General features: G+C 45.2%; 2 protein-coding genes across 2 annotated transcripts in view; both read right to left on the bottom strand.

Annotated features, from left to right (window-relative positions):
- The window catches only part of GLB1 (galactosidase beta 1), a 95,682-nt gene that overhangs the window by 74,961 nt on the left and 865 nt on the right, over positions 1-19,856 (bottom strand). The gene's annotated exons all lie outside the window — the stretch shown is intronic.
- On the bottom strand, positions 15,502-16,821 carry TMPPE (transmembrane protein with metallophosphoesterase domain). Its single transcript, XM_045004504.1, has one exon. It carries the CDS (start codon positions 16,819-16,821, stop codon positions 15,502-15,504), a length of 1,320 nt encoding a protein of 439 aa, XP_044860439.1.

Genomic DNA, 19,856 nt, shown 5'->3' with positions numbered 1-19,856 from the left:
TATAGTGTGTACCTTCTAAAAATGAAACCTACATCTATTTCTGAGTTGTGAAGAATATGTATTAAGATTAAGATTATAACAACCAACAAGAATGCACTTTTAGGTAGAAACCATGATTAAATCAAGTCTTCCTGACTGATGATTTAAATCAAATCCACCCTGCAGAATCATATACTTTGTCCTCCACAGGACTTCTGCCTCATTTAACAGTTTTTGTTTGTACTTTTCTAAGTTTAAAAAAAAAATGGAAAAAACACAAACACCACAAACATTTGATCATACAGAACCATACTGACCACTGTGATGATCATGTTGAGTCTGAACTTTTGATGAGCTTAAACTTAACCCAGACTTGATGTCTCTATCTGAAACTTTTAATCAAAGCTCTGACCTGCGAACTACTCATGACACCCCCCCTCCCCTTAAGTAGGGATCTCCCCCTTGGTCTTTTCAAATTTACATTTTAACCTGTTTTATCCTGTAGAATCTTGATTGATTATGCATGACCATTATGATCTGTTAATCACTTTGTTTACTTCTGTGTATAAATATTGATGCTCACCCCTAATAAACTTTCCACACTTACTCCGAAGCCTTTTAAGCTAAGGATAGTGTGAGCCCGTTGATCAACGAAGTGGTGTCTGGTCTCTGACAGATTGTGAGCCCCATACCAACTCCGCACGAACTCGGGTGCTGGAGAGGTGAGTAAGGACTTGCTTTTTACCTAACAATTTGGGGGCTCGTCCGGGATATCCTTCTGGTGCGGTGCCTCTGTCCAGTGGTCGAACCACTCATATACGAGTTGGCAGGCGCCACGGAAGATTTCTCCCAGCCAATTCAATATTGAAGGGTCGTGTACTGGACAGCAGGATAAACGCCAGTTGGAGGGCTCCTGTCAGACACCATGGGTCAAGGGACTAGCGTGCCTCTTGAGAGTCCGCTGGGGATTGTAAATAAGTTATGGAACAAAGGGAAACTCCCAGTACAGACAGGAATGTCTAGGAGGAAGTTGTACACACTGTGTGTAAGAAATTGGACTGGGTATACCGCGGTATTGGTCGACCCGGAGATGAGGTGGCCTTCGTATGGCTCTTTCGAACAGGCCGCCTTAAGAGGAGTAAGGAGCCAGATCGAAAAAGACCATCCGGGACAGTTATGTTACTGGTTTTGTTGGGACACAGCAGCAGAGCTGTGGAAATCTTTCAAAATTATGGCAGTCAGGTATTCTCCCGAGAGTGAATCCCCTCCATGTTATTTCGATGAAGAGTATAAACCACGGTGTGTTTTGACTCGTCAGTTGGTCCCCACTGCACCTGCCCCTATTCCTCCGCAGGGGGACTCTCTCCAGAGCGCAGAGGGGAATCTGCAGGACTCCAGATCGGAATCTCTGCAGAGGGATAAGGAGGAAATGGAAGGGCACACCTCGGGAGGAGTAATTACTAGGCAAAAGATCAAGCAGATGCAGCAGGATGCATACCCCTCCCCTGAGGATAGCCCAGAGGCTGCCTCCGCCAAACCTTTTGTGAGTAATAAAGGTGTAAGTAGAGAAATGCCTTTACAGGTGCACGACCAACCTTTTGTGGACAATAATGGCCAGTTACAACATACTAATATTGTGGAATATAAAGGATGGCTAGAATGGGACTTGAAAGAGTGGGGACGGTTGTCAGGGTCCTTTGGGGAAAATCCCCGAAAGATCACAGAACTTTTAGAAAGATTGTTTTCAAGTCATAATCCTACTTATACGGATGTAGATCAGTTGTTAAGTAGAGTTTTGACCAGAGAGGAACGTAGTAGATTGTGGATGGCAGAAAGGACATGGGGGGATAGCAATGCGGTTAATACCACTTGGATGGATAGGCGGGATCAAGCCGCTGGCTGGAATCCCCTAGACTGGAGTCAGCAAAGGCTGACTCAGCTGCGGACAGATCGGGAGCGATTGTTAGAGAGACTCAAAGAAATGGCTTGCCGCTCGCCTAATCAGGCTAAGTTCATGCAGATTCAGCAGGAATCTGATGAGCCACCCAGAAAGTTCTGGTCGAGGCTATTGGAAGGGGCCCGAATGTTCACTCAGATGGATCCTGAGAGAGAAGCAGACCACCCTACTCTTATTTCATTTTTTGTGAATCAGTCAGTACCCCCTGTAAGGGATTATTTCTTAAAGTTGCGCCCTGGTTGGGGAGGTGAGTCAGTCACTTCAGTGTTGGACGTAGCTGATTTTGCATGGGAGAAAGAAAGGGAAAGTAGTAAAAAGAAAGAGAAAAAGGAAGAATATAAGTTGATGGCTTTAGCTTTTCGCGGTGGTATTCGAGGCAGAAGCCGTGGCCATGGCAGGGGATTTCAGGGTGCTCGGGGAAGAGGGTCCTGGCAACCCCAGCCACCAGGAAATTGTTTTCAGTTCGGACAGCCCGGTCACTTTAAACGTGAATGCCCCTGGGGACGCCCAGAGGGTCCGGTCGCATCCGCAGATACTTACACCAGGGACGAATACACCCCTGCACCACCAGCCCAGCCCGTTCCTCAGGCCTGGATCAACTACAGGCAACAGCAGCAGCTGCAGCAAACTCAGCCTTCTCAATGACGGTACCCCGGGGGCGAAGGCAAACAATGTGATGGTCTTATTTCCTTAATGTCTTTAGCCGGCTCCTTCCTCACTTTCTCCCCTCCCAGCAAAGAGCCTCGTCTAACCCTTTCAGTCCAGGGACTGCCTGTCTCTTTCCTCATTGATACTGGAGCTACTTTCTCTCTTTTAAATCATGCCCCCTCTCCCTGGCTATCCTCTGAGGTTAAAACTGCAACTGGGGTGGAGGGCAACCCACAGTCTCTGGGACTCACTTTGCCTCTAAATGTTATTTATGCTGATAAATGTTTTTCTCACCATTTTCTTTTTTCCCCAGCTTGTCCGATCCCTTTGATGGGCCGGGATTTACTCTGTAAGCTTGAGGCTACTTTAACCTGCACTCCTGAAGGGGTAGGATTATTGATGACAGTGTTAGGAGATTCGGCCCCAACTCAGGGTAATTGGGAAACCCCCCCCTCTCTCCCCTGACCTCACTGACTTGCCTTTAACCCTCTGGGGAATTTCTGACACTGATGTTGGCCTGCTCCTTTCGGCAGAGGCAGTAAGGATTCAAGTGAAGCCCTCCTTAGCCCCCCCGTCAGTCCCCCAATACCCCCTGTCGCTGGAAGCCCGGGAGGGCATCCGCCCCATTATCGAGGGATTCATTGCACAAAAGCTAGTCCGCCCTCAGCGCACTCCCTGTAATACCCCTATACTGCCTGTCAAAAAGCCTCCTAAAAAGGACGGAGACCCTATTCGTTGGCGCTTTGTACAGGATCTACGGGTTGTTAATCAGTATGTGGTCCCTCTTCATGCAGTAGTTCCTGATCCAGCTACTATCATCAGCCAAATCCCCTGGGATGCTGAGTGGTTCACTGTTATTGACTTAAAATCAGCCTTTTTCAGCATTCCTGTGCACCCAGACTCTCAATATCTCTTTGGTTTCACCTGGGAGGGACAAAGTTATGTCTGGCAATGACTTCCTCAAGGCTACAGAGACAGCCTCACGATTTTCAGCCAATGCCTCCGCCACGACTTGGAAGGCTTCACCAGTCTGCAGGGATCCACGTTAGTCCTATACGTAGATGACATCCTACTAGGTAACCGCGAAGAAGCCGCCCTCCGCATCGATGGTAAGGCACTTTTATTATACCTACACACCAGAGGCCACAAGGTAGACCCTAACAAGATTCAGTGGGTCTCACAGAAGGTCCGATATCTGGGCTTCCTGTTAACCCCAGAGGGGAGACAAATGGACCCAGTCCACATAAAGACTATCCAAAACTGCCCTCTGCCAAACACCAAGAAGCAACTTCGAGGTTTCTTAGGATTAATTGGCTTCTGTCGCCCCTGGTTGCTGTCCTGCGGGGAGTTGAGCAAACCGCCCCACCGACTCACTGCTAACCTTGCTCCTGACCCTTTGCAGTGGTCCCCAGACACGATCCAAGCCTTTCAGTTACTCAAGGACAGTGTGGCCTCCTCCATGTCTCTCCGCCCCCCCCCCAATTACAACAAACCCTTTCACCTTTTTGTCCACGAGAGGGGCGGAATTGCTAGTGGCGTCCTTACCCAACTGAGCGGGCCCCACCATTTCCCGCTTGCTTTTTACTCCCAGCAGATCGACCCTGTCGCTCAGGGAACCCCATCCTGCACCCGGACTCTGGCAGCAGCTGCCCTGCTGATCACAAAGGCAAAGAGCCTGACCCTGGGTCATTTTACCACGGTTTGGACCTCTCATGCCTTGTCAGCCCTTCTGCGTAGGGGCACAACCCAGGTCTTTTCGGCCCATCGTCAGCAACAGCTAGAGGCCGAACTCTTAGAAGACACTAACCTAATTTTTGAAAGGTGTGGGCCCCTTAATCCAGCTACCTTGCTTCCTGACCTGCCAGTCCTCCAGGATCAGCACGACTGTGTGGAAGTAGTTTATAGCATCTTACAGATAAGGAACAACCTGTTTGACGTGCCACTGGACAACCCTGATTGCATCCTCTTCTCGGACGGAAGCTCCTTCTATGTTGATGGCAAGCGTTTCACCGGTTATGCAGTCACCTCTGAATGGGACATTCAAGAGGCCGCCTCACTGCCAGGCAACTGGGGAGCCCAAGCCGCCGAACTCTATGCCCTGGCCCGAGCTTGCCAGTTGGCCGCTGGTAAGACCGTTACCATTTTTACTGACAGCAAGTATGCTTTTGGAGTTGTGCATTGTCACATCCACCTCTGGAAGTTTCGAGGTTTCCAGACAGCTGCCGGTAAACCCATTCAGCACCTCCCCCTCATCCACAAGCTTTTGGACGCCCTCCAAGAACCCTCGGTCCTGGCAGTAGTTCACTGCCGGGCCCATACTAAAGATGATAGCCCCGTCACCCGTGGGAATGCCCTGGCTGACGCCTCCGCCAAGACGGCTGCCGTCTTACCCTTAGCCATGCCCACGTTGGCTATTGTAACCTCCTCCTTTACTCCACTGCACCCCGTACCGGTACCCGCTGCTGAACTACAGTCGTGGGAGAGCCTCGGAGCTACTCGGGTCAAAGGGACCTGGCTTATGCCGGATGGCCGAGCCTGCCTCCCTCGCTCCACATACCCCGTGGCAGTTCGCTGGCACCATGATAAGGGGGGTCACTACGGCACGCACGCCCTTGTGGACACCATTGCTCGCTTTTGGTATGCTCCAGGCATTCAACCCTACTGCCTGTCAATAGTGAAAGCATGCAGCACATGTCAGCGTAATGGACCTGCTCCGCCTCTTAACAAAATTAAGGGTGGAAGACCTCCGCCCGCTGTTCCATTTCAACATCTTCAAATTGACTTTGCAGATATGCCAAAGGCTTTTGGGAAAAAGCACCTCCTTGTTTTGGTTTGCCCTCTGACTTCATGGGTCGAAGCTTTTCCTACTGCTAATTGTACTGCTACCACAGTGGCAAAGATCCTCAGAGACATTGTACCCCGTTTTGGCATCCCTCTCATGCTTGACTCAGATCGCGGACCCCACTTTACTGGTCATGTCCTTGGCCATTTAGAACAAGGACTGGGCATTTCACACTCCTTTCATACACCCTACCACCCCCAGTCTAGCGGGAAAGTTGAGCGTATGAATAGGGAGCTTAAGCTTACATTGGCTAAATACTGTCAGGAAACAGGGTTAAAGTGGCCTCAGGTACTTCCCTTGGTCCTGTTTCACCTTCGTACTCGCCCAACCCGTGTATTGGGATTATCCCCCTTTGAACTGCTCTATGGACACCCCCCTTTCAAAGGCGGGGCGCTACCACGTGCTGATGTTTCACTATTGGGAGGGGATCATATGACCACGTGCCAGTTTCTCTCCCTACAGGCTCGCCTCCGTACCCTTTGGAAAGCCTCGCAGTTTTCCCAGACCGTGCCGCTGGAAGAACAGATCCACCCGTTCCAACCAGGGGACTTCGTGTGGGCCAAAAAGTTCGTTCGTGGCGACACCCTCCAGCCGAGGTTTACTGGACCCCACCAGGTTCTTTTAACAACCCAGACTGCAGTGTTCCTGGAAGGACGCAAATCCTGGATCCACCACTCCCACGTCAAGCCAGCCGTAGTGGACCACAGTGACGGACCAGCAGCTCTTGCCACCACTGAGGACACTGCCTCTGACCAGTGGACCAGCTTACCTCTTTCAGACATCAGACTTAAATTGACTCGAAAAAAATGAGAGGACCTTTTATTCTGACAACTGTATGTTTTTTTATTATGCCTTTTTAATTTATTTTCTGCTTATGAAGATAATGCTTTTATTAGATATTCCCACGAGGTTAAAACTCGTATTTTAGGAAATAGAAGTAATTGCTGGGTATGTACTCAATTTCCAGTAAATGCAGAACAGGGACTCCCCTTCACACCCATTCCCCTGACCACTGCTAATATGACTTGGATGCCACCGGCTAGAGTAAAAGATCCAGTCCAACACAATCTTACATGGGACAAAACAGGAGTGCCAATTAACAGATATCTCAGGGTAACCAATCAGACAGGATCACTGTGTTTTGTTAAAGAAAAGGGGTCAACTTTTGTGGGAACAAGTAAATGCAACATGTATTTTAATGGCACCGCCTTTAGTAAAAATCTTGGCTTCAAGCCTTGCGCATCCCACTTATCCCATATGTGGATCCCTCACCCCAATACAACTTTTTCATGGGTGGGCAACCCTTCAGAGTCAGCTTTTAAGAAGCCCTGCTCAGATCACGAGGGTGTCCAACTAATTGTTAAGGGATATACGATTGCCTTCTACACTGCACTTTGAAAACACCACTACCAAATTGTGCCTCTGCAGTTCGCACAACAACCCCTCTGCGTTACCAGGGGAACAGTGGTCCAACGGGTGGTGGGTTACCTCCTACTTTGAGAAATGGAATACCCGAAACGCACTGTATGGAACATACTGGGTGTGCGGGCCCAAAGCTTATTACTTTCTCTTCCCTGATTGGGCAGGGTCATGTTATTTAGCGTGGCTAACACCGCCTTCTCGCATCTCCCTCACTCCCCCTCATTTTCCCCACGTTCGTAACATCCGTGAAACTTTCAGAGATATTAATATCCGTGATGGTTTGTCGTGGCAGCGGTGGGCCGGTCTCATTAGCTTGAGGGGTGGTGTCATCCGTCTACAAGGACTACTAGAATCTTTAACCAATGAAACTGCGACTCTATTTGAGAATCAGGCCGGGGAAATGTCCCAGCTGCGCCAGTTAGCTTTGCAAAACCGAATGGCTTTAGACATAATGTTAGCAGCCCAAGGAGGAACTTGCGCCCTCATAAATGAAGAATGCTGTGTTTTTGTAAATGACACCTACCCTGACACTTTTCAACATACCAAACATCTAAGGGAAATGGCTAAGAACTACTCCTCTGGCCAGCCACCTTATGATTGGTGGGGAGCCTTATGGAATTGGCTGCCTGGATTTGGGTGGGTTAAAAAACTCTTGGTGGGTATTGTTGGGGCCATAGTAATCCTTATAATACTGTGTTGCTGTATTCACTGTGTCCTCTCCCTCATAGACTCATGTGGGTCAGTTTATTCTTTTCCTACTTCAGCCAAAGGCCTTACTCTCTTCGAGTTGGCCCAGGCTGAAATTGCCAAGAGGCCCTTGGCTCCTTAAAATGGGGTGTAGCTTTTGGTAAATAGTTATCCCAAAGCTACAAATGGAGGAATGTTGAGTCTGAACTTTTGATGAGCTTAAACTTAACCCAGACTTGATGTCTCTATCTGAAACTTTTAATCAAAGCTCTGACCTGCGAACTACTCATGACACCCCCTTCCCCTTAAGTAGCCATCTCCCCCTTTGTCTTTTCAAATTTACATTTTAACCTGTTTTATCCTGTAGAATCTTGATTGATTATGCATGACCATTATGATCTGTTAATCACTTTGTTTACTTCTGTGTATAAATATTGATGCTCACCCCTAATAAACTTGCCACACTTACTCCGAAGCCTTTTAAGCTAAGGATAGTGTGAGCCCGTTGATCAACGAAGTGGTGTCTGGTCTCTGACAGATTGTGAGCCCCATACCAACTCCGCACGAACTCGGGTGCTGGAGAGGTGAGTAAGGACTTGCTTTTTACCTAACAATCACAGAACCCCCTTGGGAGCTGCCAACCAATGTGCCCAGACTACTTCTACCCCTGCCTTCCCTGCCAGCTCGGGACTCCAGCACCCTGTCTTGCTGAGCCAGACACACCCGTCTGTTCCAACACAGACCCAGGGTCTGAATTACTTGCCCCAAAGCTGCAGGTTTACCTGAAAGCAGCTCACAGAATTGTTCCTGTCTTTAACACCCAGATACCCAACTCCCAATGAGGTCTAAACCCAAATAAATCCGTTTTACCCTGTATAAAACTTATGCAGGGTAAACTCAAATTGTTCGCCCTCTATAACACTGATAGAGAGAGATGCACAGTTGTTTGCTCCCCCAGGTATTAATACATACTCCGAATTAATAAGTAAAAAAAGTGATTTTATTAAATACAGAAAGTAGGATTTAAGTAGTTCCAAGTAGTAACAGACAGAACAAAGTAAGTTACCAAGCAAAATAAAATAAAATGCACAAATCTGTGTCTAATCAAACTGAATACAGATAATCTCACCCTCAGAGATGCTTCAGTAAGTTTTTTCCCTCAGACTGGACAACTTCCAGGCCTGGGCACAATTCTTTCCCCTGGTACAATTCTTGCTACCACCTGAGCTGGAACTAGGGGATTCTTCATGATGGCTCCTCTCCTCCCTTTGTTCTGTTCCACTCCTTTATATATCTTTTGCATAAGGCAGGAATCCTTTGTCCCTCTTTGGGTTCCCACCCGTCCTTCTCAAAGGAAAGACACCAGATTAACGATGGATTCCAGTTCAGGTGATATGATCACATATCACTGTAAAACTTCATTGCCCACTTGCCAGCACACACGTATACAGAGATACTTACAGGTAAAACAGAGCCACCTGCAGACAATTGTCCTGGTTAATGGGAGTTATCAAGATCCCAAACCACCATTAAGGGCCCACACTTTGCATAATTACAATAGGCCCTCAGAGTTATATTTCATATTTCTAGTTTCAGATACAAGAGTGGTACATTTATACATATAGGATGATCACACTCAGTAGATTAGAAGCTTTGTAACGACACCTTTCAAGAGACCTTTTGCATGAAGCATATTCCAGTTATATTATATTCACTCATTAGCATATTTTTACAAACCCATGTAGACTGCAACATCACAAACCACCACCCCAGTTTATCTGCAGGGTTGGTAGAGTCACAGACAGACCTCTATCACTTGAGCTAATGGATTAATTGGTACTAGTAGAAAACTTATTTTTTATGTGGTCCTGCCACTAGATAGGTTGGAGACACATTCTGCCAGTAGATTTCACAGGCTGCTACATAGCAAAGGAATGCTGAAACTCCAAAATAATGGGGATCCAATTTCTAAACCTTTATGCCCCAATCCTCTCTCCCCAGCTGATTCACTTGTCTCCTCCCACACTGCAATCCCCTCATCCCCTGCCTCCTGTCCCCTCCTTGCTCTCCTGCCTGTCCCAGGCAACCCTCCCCACATCCTGTTCTTCACTCCTCTTCATGAGTCAGAGGCTCTCTCTTTCTCTTCCTCCATGCCTAAGTGCCAAGCAGGGGGAAGCACTGAGCAGACAGGAGAGGCAGTCTCTCTGCTCTCAGTTCTGGTGCCTGGCATCACAGTTTAAGAGCTGCTCAGATCCCGCAGCCCTGGGGTGGAGCATCATACTCCGTGTGGATGGAACCTTCAGAGAATTTAATGGACAAACTCACAGGTCTCTACTGAGCATGTGCAAACAAACAGACTTTCAGAGGCTCATAACTTGGCTGAATTTGGGCACATGTTCATAAGAATAACAAAAGGCACATTGCTGGCACCAGAGTAATGCCCCTGTCAAATTTCAAGACCCTGTTCCACAGCATGGAGTTGCAAGAGCTTCTCAGTTGAACAGTCATACAATTTTTTTTAAACATGTGTAAAACAACATATTTTCCCCAGCCTCATTCCCGGACATGTCTGAGCTGAAGTTTTCCCAAAAAAATTCAGCCTGAGGCACATCAAGGCAGTGTCAGGCAATCTTAACTATTGGTGGCACCACCCATGCCATGTGGAATTAACTGCAGTCAAGTCTGTGTGCTTTTAATGGGGACCCGCTACTTAGGAACTTACTGATCCTATAGTCCTTACATAGGCACAGCTCCCATTTAAGTGCATGGAATTTTTCCTGCAGGATATGGCCCCTACCATACCAATAAACATGTCCATGCTTATCTGCCTCTCCTACTGTTCTGTTTAACCCTCAGAGGTGTGGTAAGAGGATGCAGCCATCTTTTTTATGACCATCATACAACATATGATCCAACAGGCAAAACATATTAGATACCCTCCTTAACAACAGACTCCCTCCTCAGCCTGTCCTGACCACCACCACTCAAATATAAAACCCAACTAAGAACCACTCATACATTCTGCTCTCCCTCACCTTGTAACCTCCCCTCCTTCTTTAATATTCCTCATCGCCATCCCTGCAATCACATTACATGACTCATCTCCCCAACCTGATAACACTGGACTCACTTTTCCCCGCCTGGATGTTCCATGTTACACACAGGTTTAATACAGTGACATCCCCTTTTCACTTGCACTCAGGAACATCAAAAAATCAAATTGAATGATCATTATAGAAGACACTTGTCTCCACCTGTGAACAATATTAACTTTTTATTAATTGCTTGGAACAATAACAATCTTAGTGTTAAATGCATTCATTATATCAGTACTGTATCAGAGAGGTAGCCGTGTTAGTCTGGTTCTGTAAAAGCAGCAAAGAATCCTGTGGCACCTTATAGACTAACAGACGTTTTGCAGCATGAGCTTTCGTGGGTGAATGCCCACTTCGTTGGATTAAGAGAAACTGCTGAGCTTCAGTTCATTTGCAAATTTGACACCATCAGTTTAGGACTAAAAGACTGTGAATGGCTTGCCAACTACAGAACCAGTTTCTCCTCCCTTGGTTTTCACACCTCAACTGCTAGAACAGGGCCTCATCCTCCCTGATTGATCTAACCTCGTTATCTCTAGCTTGCTTCTTGCTTGCTTATATTTACCTGCCCCTGGAAATTTCCACTCTTGCATCCGACGAAGTGAGCATTCACCCACGAAAGCTCATGCTGCAAAATGTCTGTTAGTCTATAAGGTGCCACAGAATTCTTTGCTGCTATATCAGTACTATGATTTATAAATATGCATACTGATTCTCCAATGTATATGGTTTATTTTCACAAAAAGTGATTGTAGGATTTGGGTATGGCTGCAATGGTGCTCTGAGTAGCCTTTTCAATAATTTTGCATTCTAGTAGAAAAGAAATCAAGATCAACAAAAATATTTAATTAAACCCCAAAGAAATATAGTCACAATTAAAAACAAAAATAGATGAAAAATGGTCAAAATAGTCACAGAACAATTTAAAAGCACCTGCTTATTTGTGGTAGGAGTCAATTCTCCATACTGATTTTTGTGCACATTTATGTTTTCTTGGGAAGGGCAGGAGAGGAAGAGAGAGAAACTGACATTTCCCTGCTCACTGAGAAACTAACACTGAAGCAAACCACAGTGCCCCCCTCCCATGGAAGGTAACTAGCTAGACAATTAGCTGCATAACATAGCAATAATCCTCATAAATAATTTAATGATTAGAAAAAAAAGTGGCCAGGAGAGAATGCTTTGCACTACCGAGTGGGAGACATGGATTTTAACTCAGGTCTTTCACTGACCCATCACTGAGGGCTATCTACACAACTCATGCTGGTCAGGTACCAGCAACACTAAGGGTATGGCTACACTTACGGTTTGCAGCGCTGGTCATCCAGCTGTGTAGGAGCAGCGCTGGTGTGTGGCCACACTCACAGCTACCAGCGCTGGTGTGTGGCCACATTTGCAGCATTAGCAGCGCTGTTGGGAGTGATGCATTATGGGCAGCTATCCCAGCATTCAAGTGACCACAACGTGCTTTTCAAAAGAGGGGGGTGGAGTGGGGTCTAGTGTGACAGGGAGCGGGGGGAGAGAGAGAGTGGATTTTTGGAGCCAACACTGTGTGTTTAGCTTCCTGCCTTGAAAAATCAGAACATTTTTCCGACCCCTTAGTCTTAACTCTTAATTGCAAACAGCCTGCAGCCAACACGACTCCCGCTGTTTCATTCCCTCCCTGCCTGCAATCTCATTTGATTGTTTACAGCCAGGTACAGATGATCACAGCAAACAGGAGCTCTGTTTGTTTTTTAGATAAGCAGCAACGGCAACGGAGCTCCGAGGAGCTCGTTCACAACAAAACAAAGAGGCTGCATAACAAAACAAAGAGAGTAATTTATAAAAGCATTCTGGATACACCTTATACCCTGGAGGCCAATCACAGCGCTGGTGTGTGGCCACACTTGATGACCAGCGCTGCAGCACCAATGCTGGAATCCTTATTCCCCATGCTGAGTGAGGTGTACGGCTAGCGCTGCAGCCAGGGAGTTGCAGCGCTGGAAGTGCCCTGCAGGTGTGGCCACTTACTAATTGCAGCACTGGTGGAGGCTTTCCAGCACTGCAAATCGCCAGTGTAGCCATACCCTAAGTCAGCCAGGGAAAGAGCAGTCAGAGAAACATAAGGCATACACACAAAAATTGTATGGATATGTATGGAGGTCAAGTTGCGTTTTGGGATCCTCAGATGAAAGGTGCTCCATAAATACAAAGCATTTTGTGAAGGTGCAGTGTATTATCACTGTTTTAGACACTGGGAAACTGGGGAGAAGTGGTCCAGTGGTTAGGGGGTTAGCTTAGGACTTGGATTCAATTCCCCATCTCTGCCACAAGTTTCCTGTGTCTCTGTTCCTCATCTGCTAGAACTTCTCTACTCTAACAGGGTTGATGTGAGGAAGATTGTGAGGTGTTTCAGATACCCCAATAACAGAGGTCATCTGAGTTAGACAGAGGTACAGGAAGATTTAATAAAGATGTTGATTTGCCCAGAGCCAACTGTCAAGAACAAGAGGGTGCACAGTTCTGGTGGGAGGGAACATGGAGTAGAGAAACAGCTAGACAGTGATTATGTGAGGAGAAAGAATCCTGTATCCGGTTAAAGAGTTAAAGGGACACTGTCAGATTAAAAAATTAATAATCCCTTAGCTATAATTACTAATAGCCTCTCAGATTAGTACACTTGGGGAAAGAGTGAAAAAAGTCTTATTTTTGCACTTCAGTCAGCTTGGACAGTAAATACAAATTAATTCCACTTCAGTTTTTGATTCTCATGCCCTAAAACAATGTGGGAGAACCAAAAAGAACCTGGTTTTATTTATATTAAAAACCAAACAATTATTAATTTAGCTATATTAAATTGCACTAAGAAACACACCAGACTGAAGTACGGATTCGAACGCTAGACAGTGCTCTTTAAAGAGATGCATAAAAAGGCGGCCATCTTTTTTCAAAGCAGAACAATTAGAGGTCAGGGCAGTAGGAACTCTACACAAACAGAAGTTACAGTAGAACCTCAGAGTTACAAACACCAAAGTTATGAACTGGCCAGTCAACCACACACCTCATTTTGGAACCAGAAGTACACAAGCAAGCAGCAGCAGAGACCAAACATAAAAATAAAAAGCAAAAACCATACGTACTGTGCTAAATGTAAACTAGTCAAAAAATAAAGGGAAAGTTTAAAAAAAAAGATTTGACAAGGTAAGGAAACGGTTTCTGTGCTTGTTTCATTTAAAACATGTTAAAAGCAGCATTTTTCTTCTGCATAGTATTAAAAGTTGTATTAAGTCAATGTTCAGCTGTAAAATTTTGAAAGAACAACCATAACGTTTTGTTCACAGGAACATTTCAGAGTTTGAACTCCTGAGGTTCTTCTGTACTTGCTATCTAATCTAGTTCTGGTCAAGGGAAAATATTAATTTACAATCTAAGTACCTTTCCTTTGAGTCACAGCTGATTTGTTTTTAAAATTCTCTCCCCCGAGTTGCTGGGTTAAAAAAACAAACAAACAAACAAAAACCTACACAAAACAGAAAGGAGAAACTAACTATAGACAATGGAAAGAAACTAACCAACCCTACCCAAATAATACAACTGGGAAAAAAAGTTTTTGCACTCCAATTCTTTCAACTGTAGATTTTAAGGCTATGTCTAGAGACCTTACAGTGCACAGCTGTACTGCTGCAGCTGTGCCATTGTAAGGTCTCCTGTGTTTAATGAAGCTCTCCCTTCAGCTTAATTAAACCACCCCTAACAAGCAGTGGTAGCTACGTCGGCAGAAGAGCCATAGCGCTGTCCACCCCAGAACTTATCGGTGAAACTTATGTTGATCGGGGTGTGTTTTTTTCTACACTCCTGGACAACAAAAGTTTTACCGACAAAAGGGCTAGCGTAGACATAGCGTAAGTGTTGCTCATACCAACAGTAAAGTACTGAACGCTCACACTGAAGTGGGAGTTTAAACAATGGCTCTTTTATAATACCTTTATTAGATACTCACTGGATGACTGGTTACATTTAGGCAAAACAAGGAAGCTATTTCCACCCTTCCCCACTATAAAAGTCTCTCCAATTCTTATGATTTTGGTTTTTATGTAGATTTTAAACAAACAGATGCATAGGGCCTGAGGTTGCCAACCCTCCAGGATTGTCCTGGAGTCTCCAGAAATTAAAAATTAATCTTTAATTAAAGTTTGTCATGTGAGAAAACCTCCAGGAATACGTCCAACCAAAATTGGTAACCCTAGCACAGGCACCTTACTTTATTGGTCATTTTGCAGAAGCACCTACAGGCCCCAACTGAGATAAAGACCCCCCATAAAAAATTTAAACAGAATCCTTGCTATCACCTGCAAATACCCCATTCACTTCCCATAGTAGGACGACTCGACAGACCTCAATGAAGACTTTGTAGAGTACTCTGCAAAATTTGCATCCACAGTTTCACCACACTTCTCAGTGAGTGAACTGCACATCATCATGAGTTAGGCGGCACTCCATCAGATGCCAACAAGTGAAAAATGGAATATGAACTAATGACAGATTACAGATATTAAATATACACAGTAAGCACACTTGAAACCAAACACTGATCTCATGGTGATATCTTTAAAATGCAACATATCAATAGCACAAATAATAAATCAATCAGACGAGTTCATCACTTCCATTCATCTGCAATGGGTGTTTGATAAGCTTACTATGTGGCAGAAGAAATAGTGCTTTCTGAACAAAAAGCAGTATCAGACTTACACAGCCAAGTCCATCACTGTATTAACTTCACTGACTTCCCCAGAGTTATATCAGGGACGGATTTGGCTTGGGGACTTGTGAATCAGTCAGTTCTACTGGCTGATACAAATTCTGTGTCTTCTAAGTTGGCAGACCATTCAGGAAGAGCGCAGGATGATCTCCGTTATTTCAGCTCTGCTGCCCAGCCTCATTGGAATTCCATAATACATAGTCCCTGGGCTGACATATACGAAAGTGCTCTGCCCAACTTTATACAAGCCAACAAAGAAGGGATTCAGCAAATAGGCACCAGCATTCAGAGGGAATATTTGCCCACCGTGAGTGTGGCCAGAAAGGATCAAATTTATGTCTGGCCGATCTTGGAGAGCCCATTTTGCAGCCAGTGGCTGATGAGCCAGAAGTACTATTGCATGATCAGCATTGCAGTCAACTAGGGCTTTTTTTAAATCCATGCCATGCCCAGAATAGCGCAACACCTGAGCCTCAATATCATCAACCCCAGCCAGACAGAACCAATCATCGCTGCTCCTTGGAGAAAAGATCTTCACATTCTCATTGTGGAGTGGATGAATGTTAAATGACTTCAGTAATTCAAACCAGCTGTTGACATCAGAAGTATAATACTCATGGTTTCCAGTGACAAAATAATTTCCCAATGGGGAATTAAGCTCACTAAGAGGTTCGACAGCAGGTCGGATGGCCATCACTTCAGAATCTGACAGATCACCTACAATCACAGTGATATCAGGTTTTAAAGCTTTGACCATCTGCACAACCATTGCAAGTTTAGTCTTCCCTACAGTGGGTCCCAGATGAATATCTGATAGCAACACCACCTTCAGGCCGTCCATGGATAAAGGCAGTTTGTGAACAGGAATCACCACTGAGGTCACTGCAGGAGGCTGAGAGGCATTCAACAACCCAAGAGCAGTCAGTGCAACTGTCACCATAACAACCAAAACAGGTTTCATGACAGTTTTACTACCCTTATTGATACCACTTGTCTTAGCACCTCTGCTGACCAAGAGTTTATAAACTTGCTCTACAGAGCCCAGAGTGAAGAGAAAGAAAATAAGGATTATATAGGCTCCTAGACATGTGTAAGAAGCTAAGGAAAAGAAATAGGGCTCTTCTGCAACAAGAAACAGCAACGTAAAAAAGCTAGAGTGCGCCAAACCTAGAAACGTTAACACAGCTATTTTCCATGGCATGAAACAATAGGAGTTAGCAGCTGAAAGCCTGTAGAATGTGGTCACTATACATCTCCAGATGTAAAGAGAACCTATAAGCATCAGCGCATTAACGAACAGTGCCATCTGTAATCTCCGCAGCCACCTCTGTGTACCAAACGCAAGTTGCTCTGCCAGTAAGGTCCGGGATATCATCATGGAGAAGAAGACAACTCCAGCAGCCACTGCAGCCTTTGCTTCAAGCGGCAATTGCTTGAAGGAGATCATCTTTACCGACTGACAGTCCCTGCACCTTCCTGTTCTATGAGAGCTTCCGGTAGGTTAGAGTGTGGTTGTGAAGGGACTTCTTGGTCAACTTGGCCTGCAACCAGGAACCAGCATCAGCTTTTTGATATTAAGACATACAATCCCCCCTGCCCAGTCTAGAAACCAGAGAGAGGTATTATTTGGCACCAGGGTCGGTGGAGAGACTACTATCACTATCAAGGATAGCTATAAAAGGTTTATTAACTTAGAATAAAAATGATCTAGAACTCTGACCACCCAGTCCTGATCTCTATAATCTCCCATCCTCAAAGTTCCCATTGATAAGTTATCACAAAAACCTGTGAATGCTAAACCAGTAATAAGAATTCTCCTCACAATTTTGGGATATTGTCTCACAAATCATACAGTGATGATTGCTTTCCAATAACTAATACAATATTACCAGACCCTGCTTATTCCGTCGAAGAAACACAGCTATAGTTAACACTTTGCACTCACTACCTAATCTGCTTCCCTGGCACAACACCATCTCCATTCCAACACCACACCATTACATAATAGTAGGTGTCAGTGGTACATAATGTTGCCGTCTCAAGAACCCAACACAAAAAAATCATTGACTCATGATGGTGACTATACTCACCCCAGAATAATGACATAGCCATCAATCATTCAGTTCCAGCCTTCATACATTCAGGATCACTGGAGCACAAACACAAAGCATGCAAACCACTTCCCACATCTCACCCTTTACTTCTGCTCTTCAGAGGAACCATAGGGGGAAAAATGAGACATGCACAAAACTCCCTTTAAGGCAGCCTGGTAAAGTTATGATGAAAATTTGCCAGCCCAGGCTGAAAAATATACAGGCCTGCACTTCTCAAGATGATAGTTTACTCATTTTGCTGAGCGGAATTCTGAAAGCTAGTTTAAAGAAACATTATATATTTAGTGTCCCTTCCACACCTGCATATTCTAGGCCAGGATTTATGGAGACTCTGTATCAATCGGAGTTTTGGCCTGGGAACTAAAGAACCATTGAGACCTAGACCAGTGGTTCTCAAACTTTTGTACTGGTGACCCTTTCAGATAGGAAGCCTCTGAATTATAAATGCTGGAGGCAAAGTGGGGTTTGGGGTGGAGGCTGACAGCTCGCAACCCCTCATTTAATAACTTCACAACCCCAGGAGGGGTCCCAACCCCCAGTTTGAGAACCCCTGACCTAGACCACCCTTGTCTATACCCTGCCTCAATAAACTCCTTTTATATGCATTCTGACAACATTCTGTCTCTCCCCTCGCCTTTTATTTTTAAGCCGAGAGGCCACGATACTGATTATTTAAAGTTTAAAACCGTGTTTGTTTTTTCAAGATAATTAAAAAGACCAGGTACTGGGTTACGAGCTGCTCTCAGTTTAAACCAAAACTCTCATGGAGTTACTCTGCTTTTTAATGCGTGTTAACATTCTTTAGAATATGTATACAACATTAAAACAGATGACTATTAAAATAATGCTAAGGGTTTACTTCAAACACAAAAACCCAGAGGAAATGCTGCATTGGAACTCCAACAGTACTCTTCACTCAGACCTTAAGCCTAAGCATTGCAACTCATATAGGCCTTTAGCAAGACTGTGTAACACTGGATGCAATCTGATGCAAATCTATATAGAAAGAGCAAGTTGCATGATAAAGCACATTAAAAATGGCAGAGAAAAGACAGATACACTTCCCCGTTCTCAACCCATGCTAGTAAATTAATGTGTTCTACGTGGTACGTTGTCTGATGGTGCCAGAGCCCTGACAACTGCAGAACAGCACAAAAACAAATTCAACCAAGACAATTAAAGATCTAGAGTCATCTAATGTATAACTTGTCAAGATAGATTCTGAATAATAAAGGCTAAAATAGGCCTATCAAGAGGTGTGTGGGGGGGGCTTTTTTAAAATGACAATTCATGTCTTTCAGGATATCCTGGATTTTCTCTCAATTGTGGATGAGAGTTCAGAAAGTAATGAGCAAAACTATGGCCTTGTCTACACTGGCAAGTTACTGCGCAGCAGAGCAGCTTTCTGGGGTGTAACTCCCAAGGTGTACACACTGCCAAGCCACTTTGTACACAGAAAGTCCTCAGTTGCAGCACTGCAAAAACAAAAAACAAAAAACCTCACCATGACAAGAACTGTAAGCCTTAAAAGCACAGAGGCTCCAGCAGTGTAAACACACGATTGCTTTGTGTGCTGTAAACTGGCCTCCAGAAGTGTTGTGGCCGCTCTGTTCACTGTTTTGAACTCTGCTGGAGACCTGCGCCCCTCCCTGCCTCAAGACTGGTTGCTTCCTGCTGCTGTCTGCTGACACACTCTCCCCCCACCTCTGTACACACACACACACACACACACACCCTTCAGTTCAAAAGCAACAGGCAATGCAGTAGGATGTCCATGGAACAATGGGATCTGGAAACCTGCATCATATGACACTGTGCCTGCCCCATGAGGCATTGCAAACCCTTCCCAAGCACCCTATGGGCCAGTTGCACAGTGGAATAGCTACCACAAGGCACTGCTCTCTTTGCAGTTGCAAAAGCTGCTAATGTGGATGCGTTCCACCATCACAAGGAGCACAGGGTGGACACGCAACAGCAGTTTAATTCCAGCCCATTAATAAAAATGGTATAACTTGTTGTGCAGAAACTTGCCAGTGTAGACATACCCTAAGTGTCTCACTAAGACAGATAGCACACAATCTGTTTGATTCTGACCTTTTTTGAGGCCGTGTTTACAATTTTTCTTACAGCAAAGCTCCATAACCATGCGTGGAGGAAAGTGGGCAGGATTCTACTAAAAAAGGTAACCATATTTAAGGATATGTCTTCACTAGCAATGTTAAAGCGTTGCCGTGGCTGCTGTGTAATCACGGCACCCCGTGCTGTAAAAAAAGCCACCCCACGAGGTGAGTAGCTCCCAGCACTGGTGCACTGTCTACACTGCCACTTTACAGCGCTGAAACTTGCAGTGTTCAGCAGAGTGTTTTTT

This window comes from Mauremys mutica, chromosome 2 (assembly GCF_020497125.1).
Source record: "Mauremys mutica isolate MM-2020 ecotype Southern chromosome 2, ASM2049712v1, whole genome shotgun sequence".
NCBI lineage: Eukaryota > Metazoa > Chordata > Testudines > Geoemydidae > Mauremys > Mauremys mutica.
The sequence above is the reverse complement of the archived record's forward strand: the minus strand, read 5'-3'. Positions and strand labels throughout refer to the sequence as shown.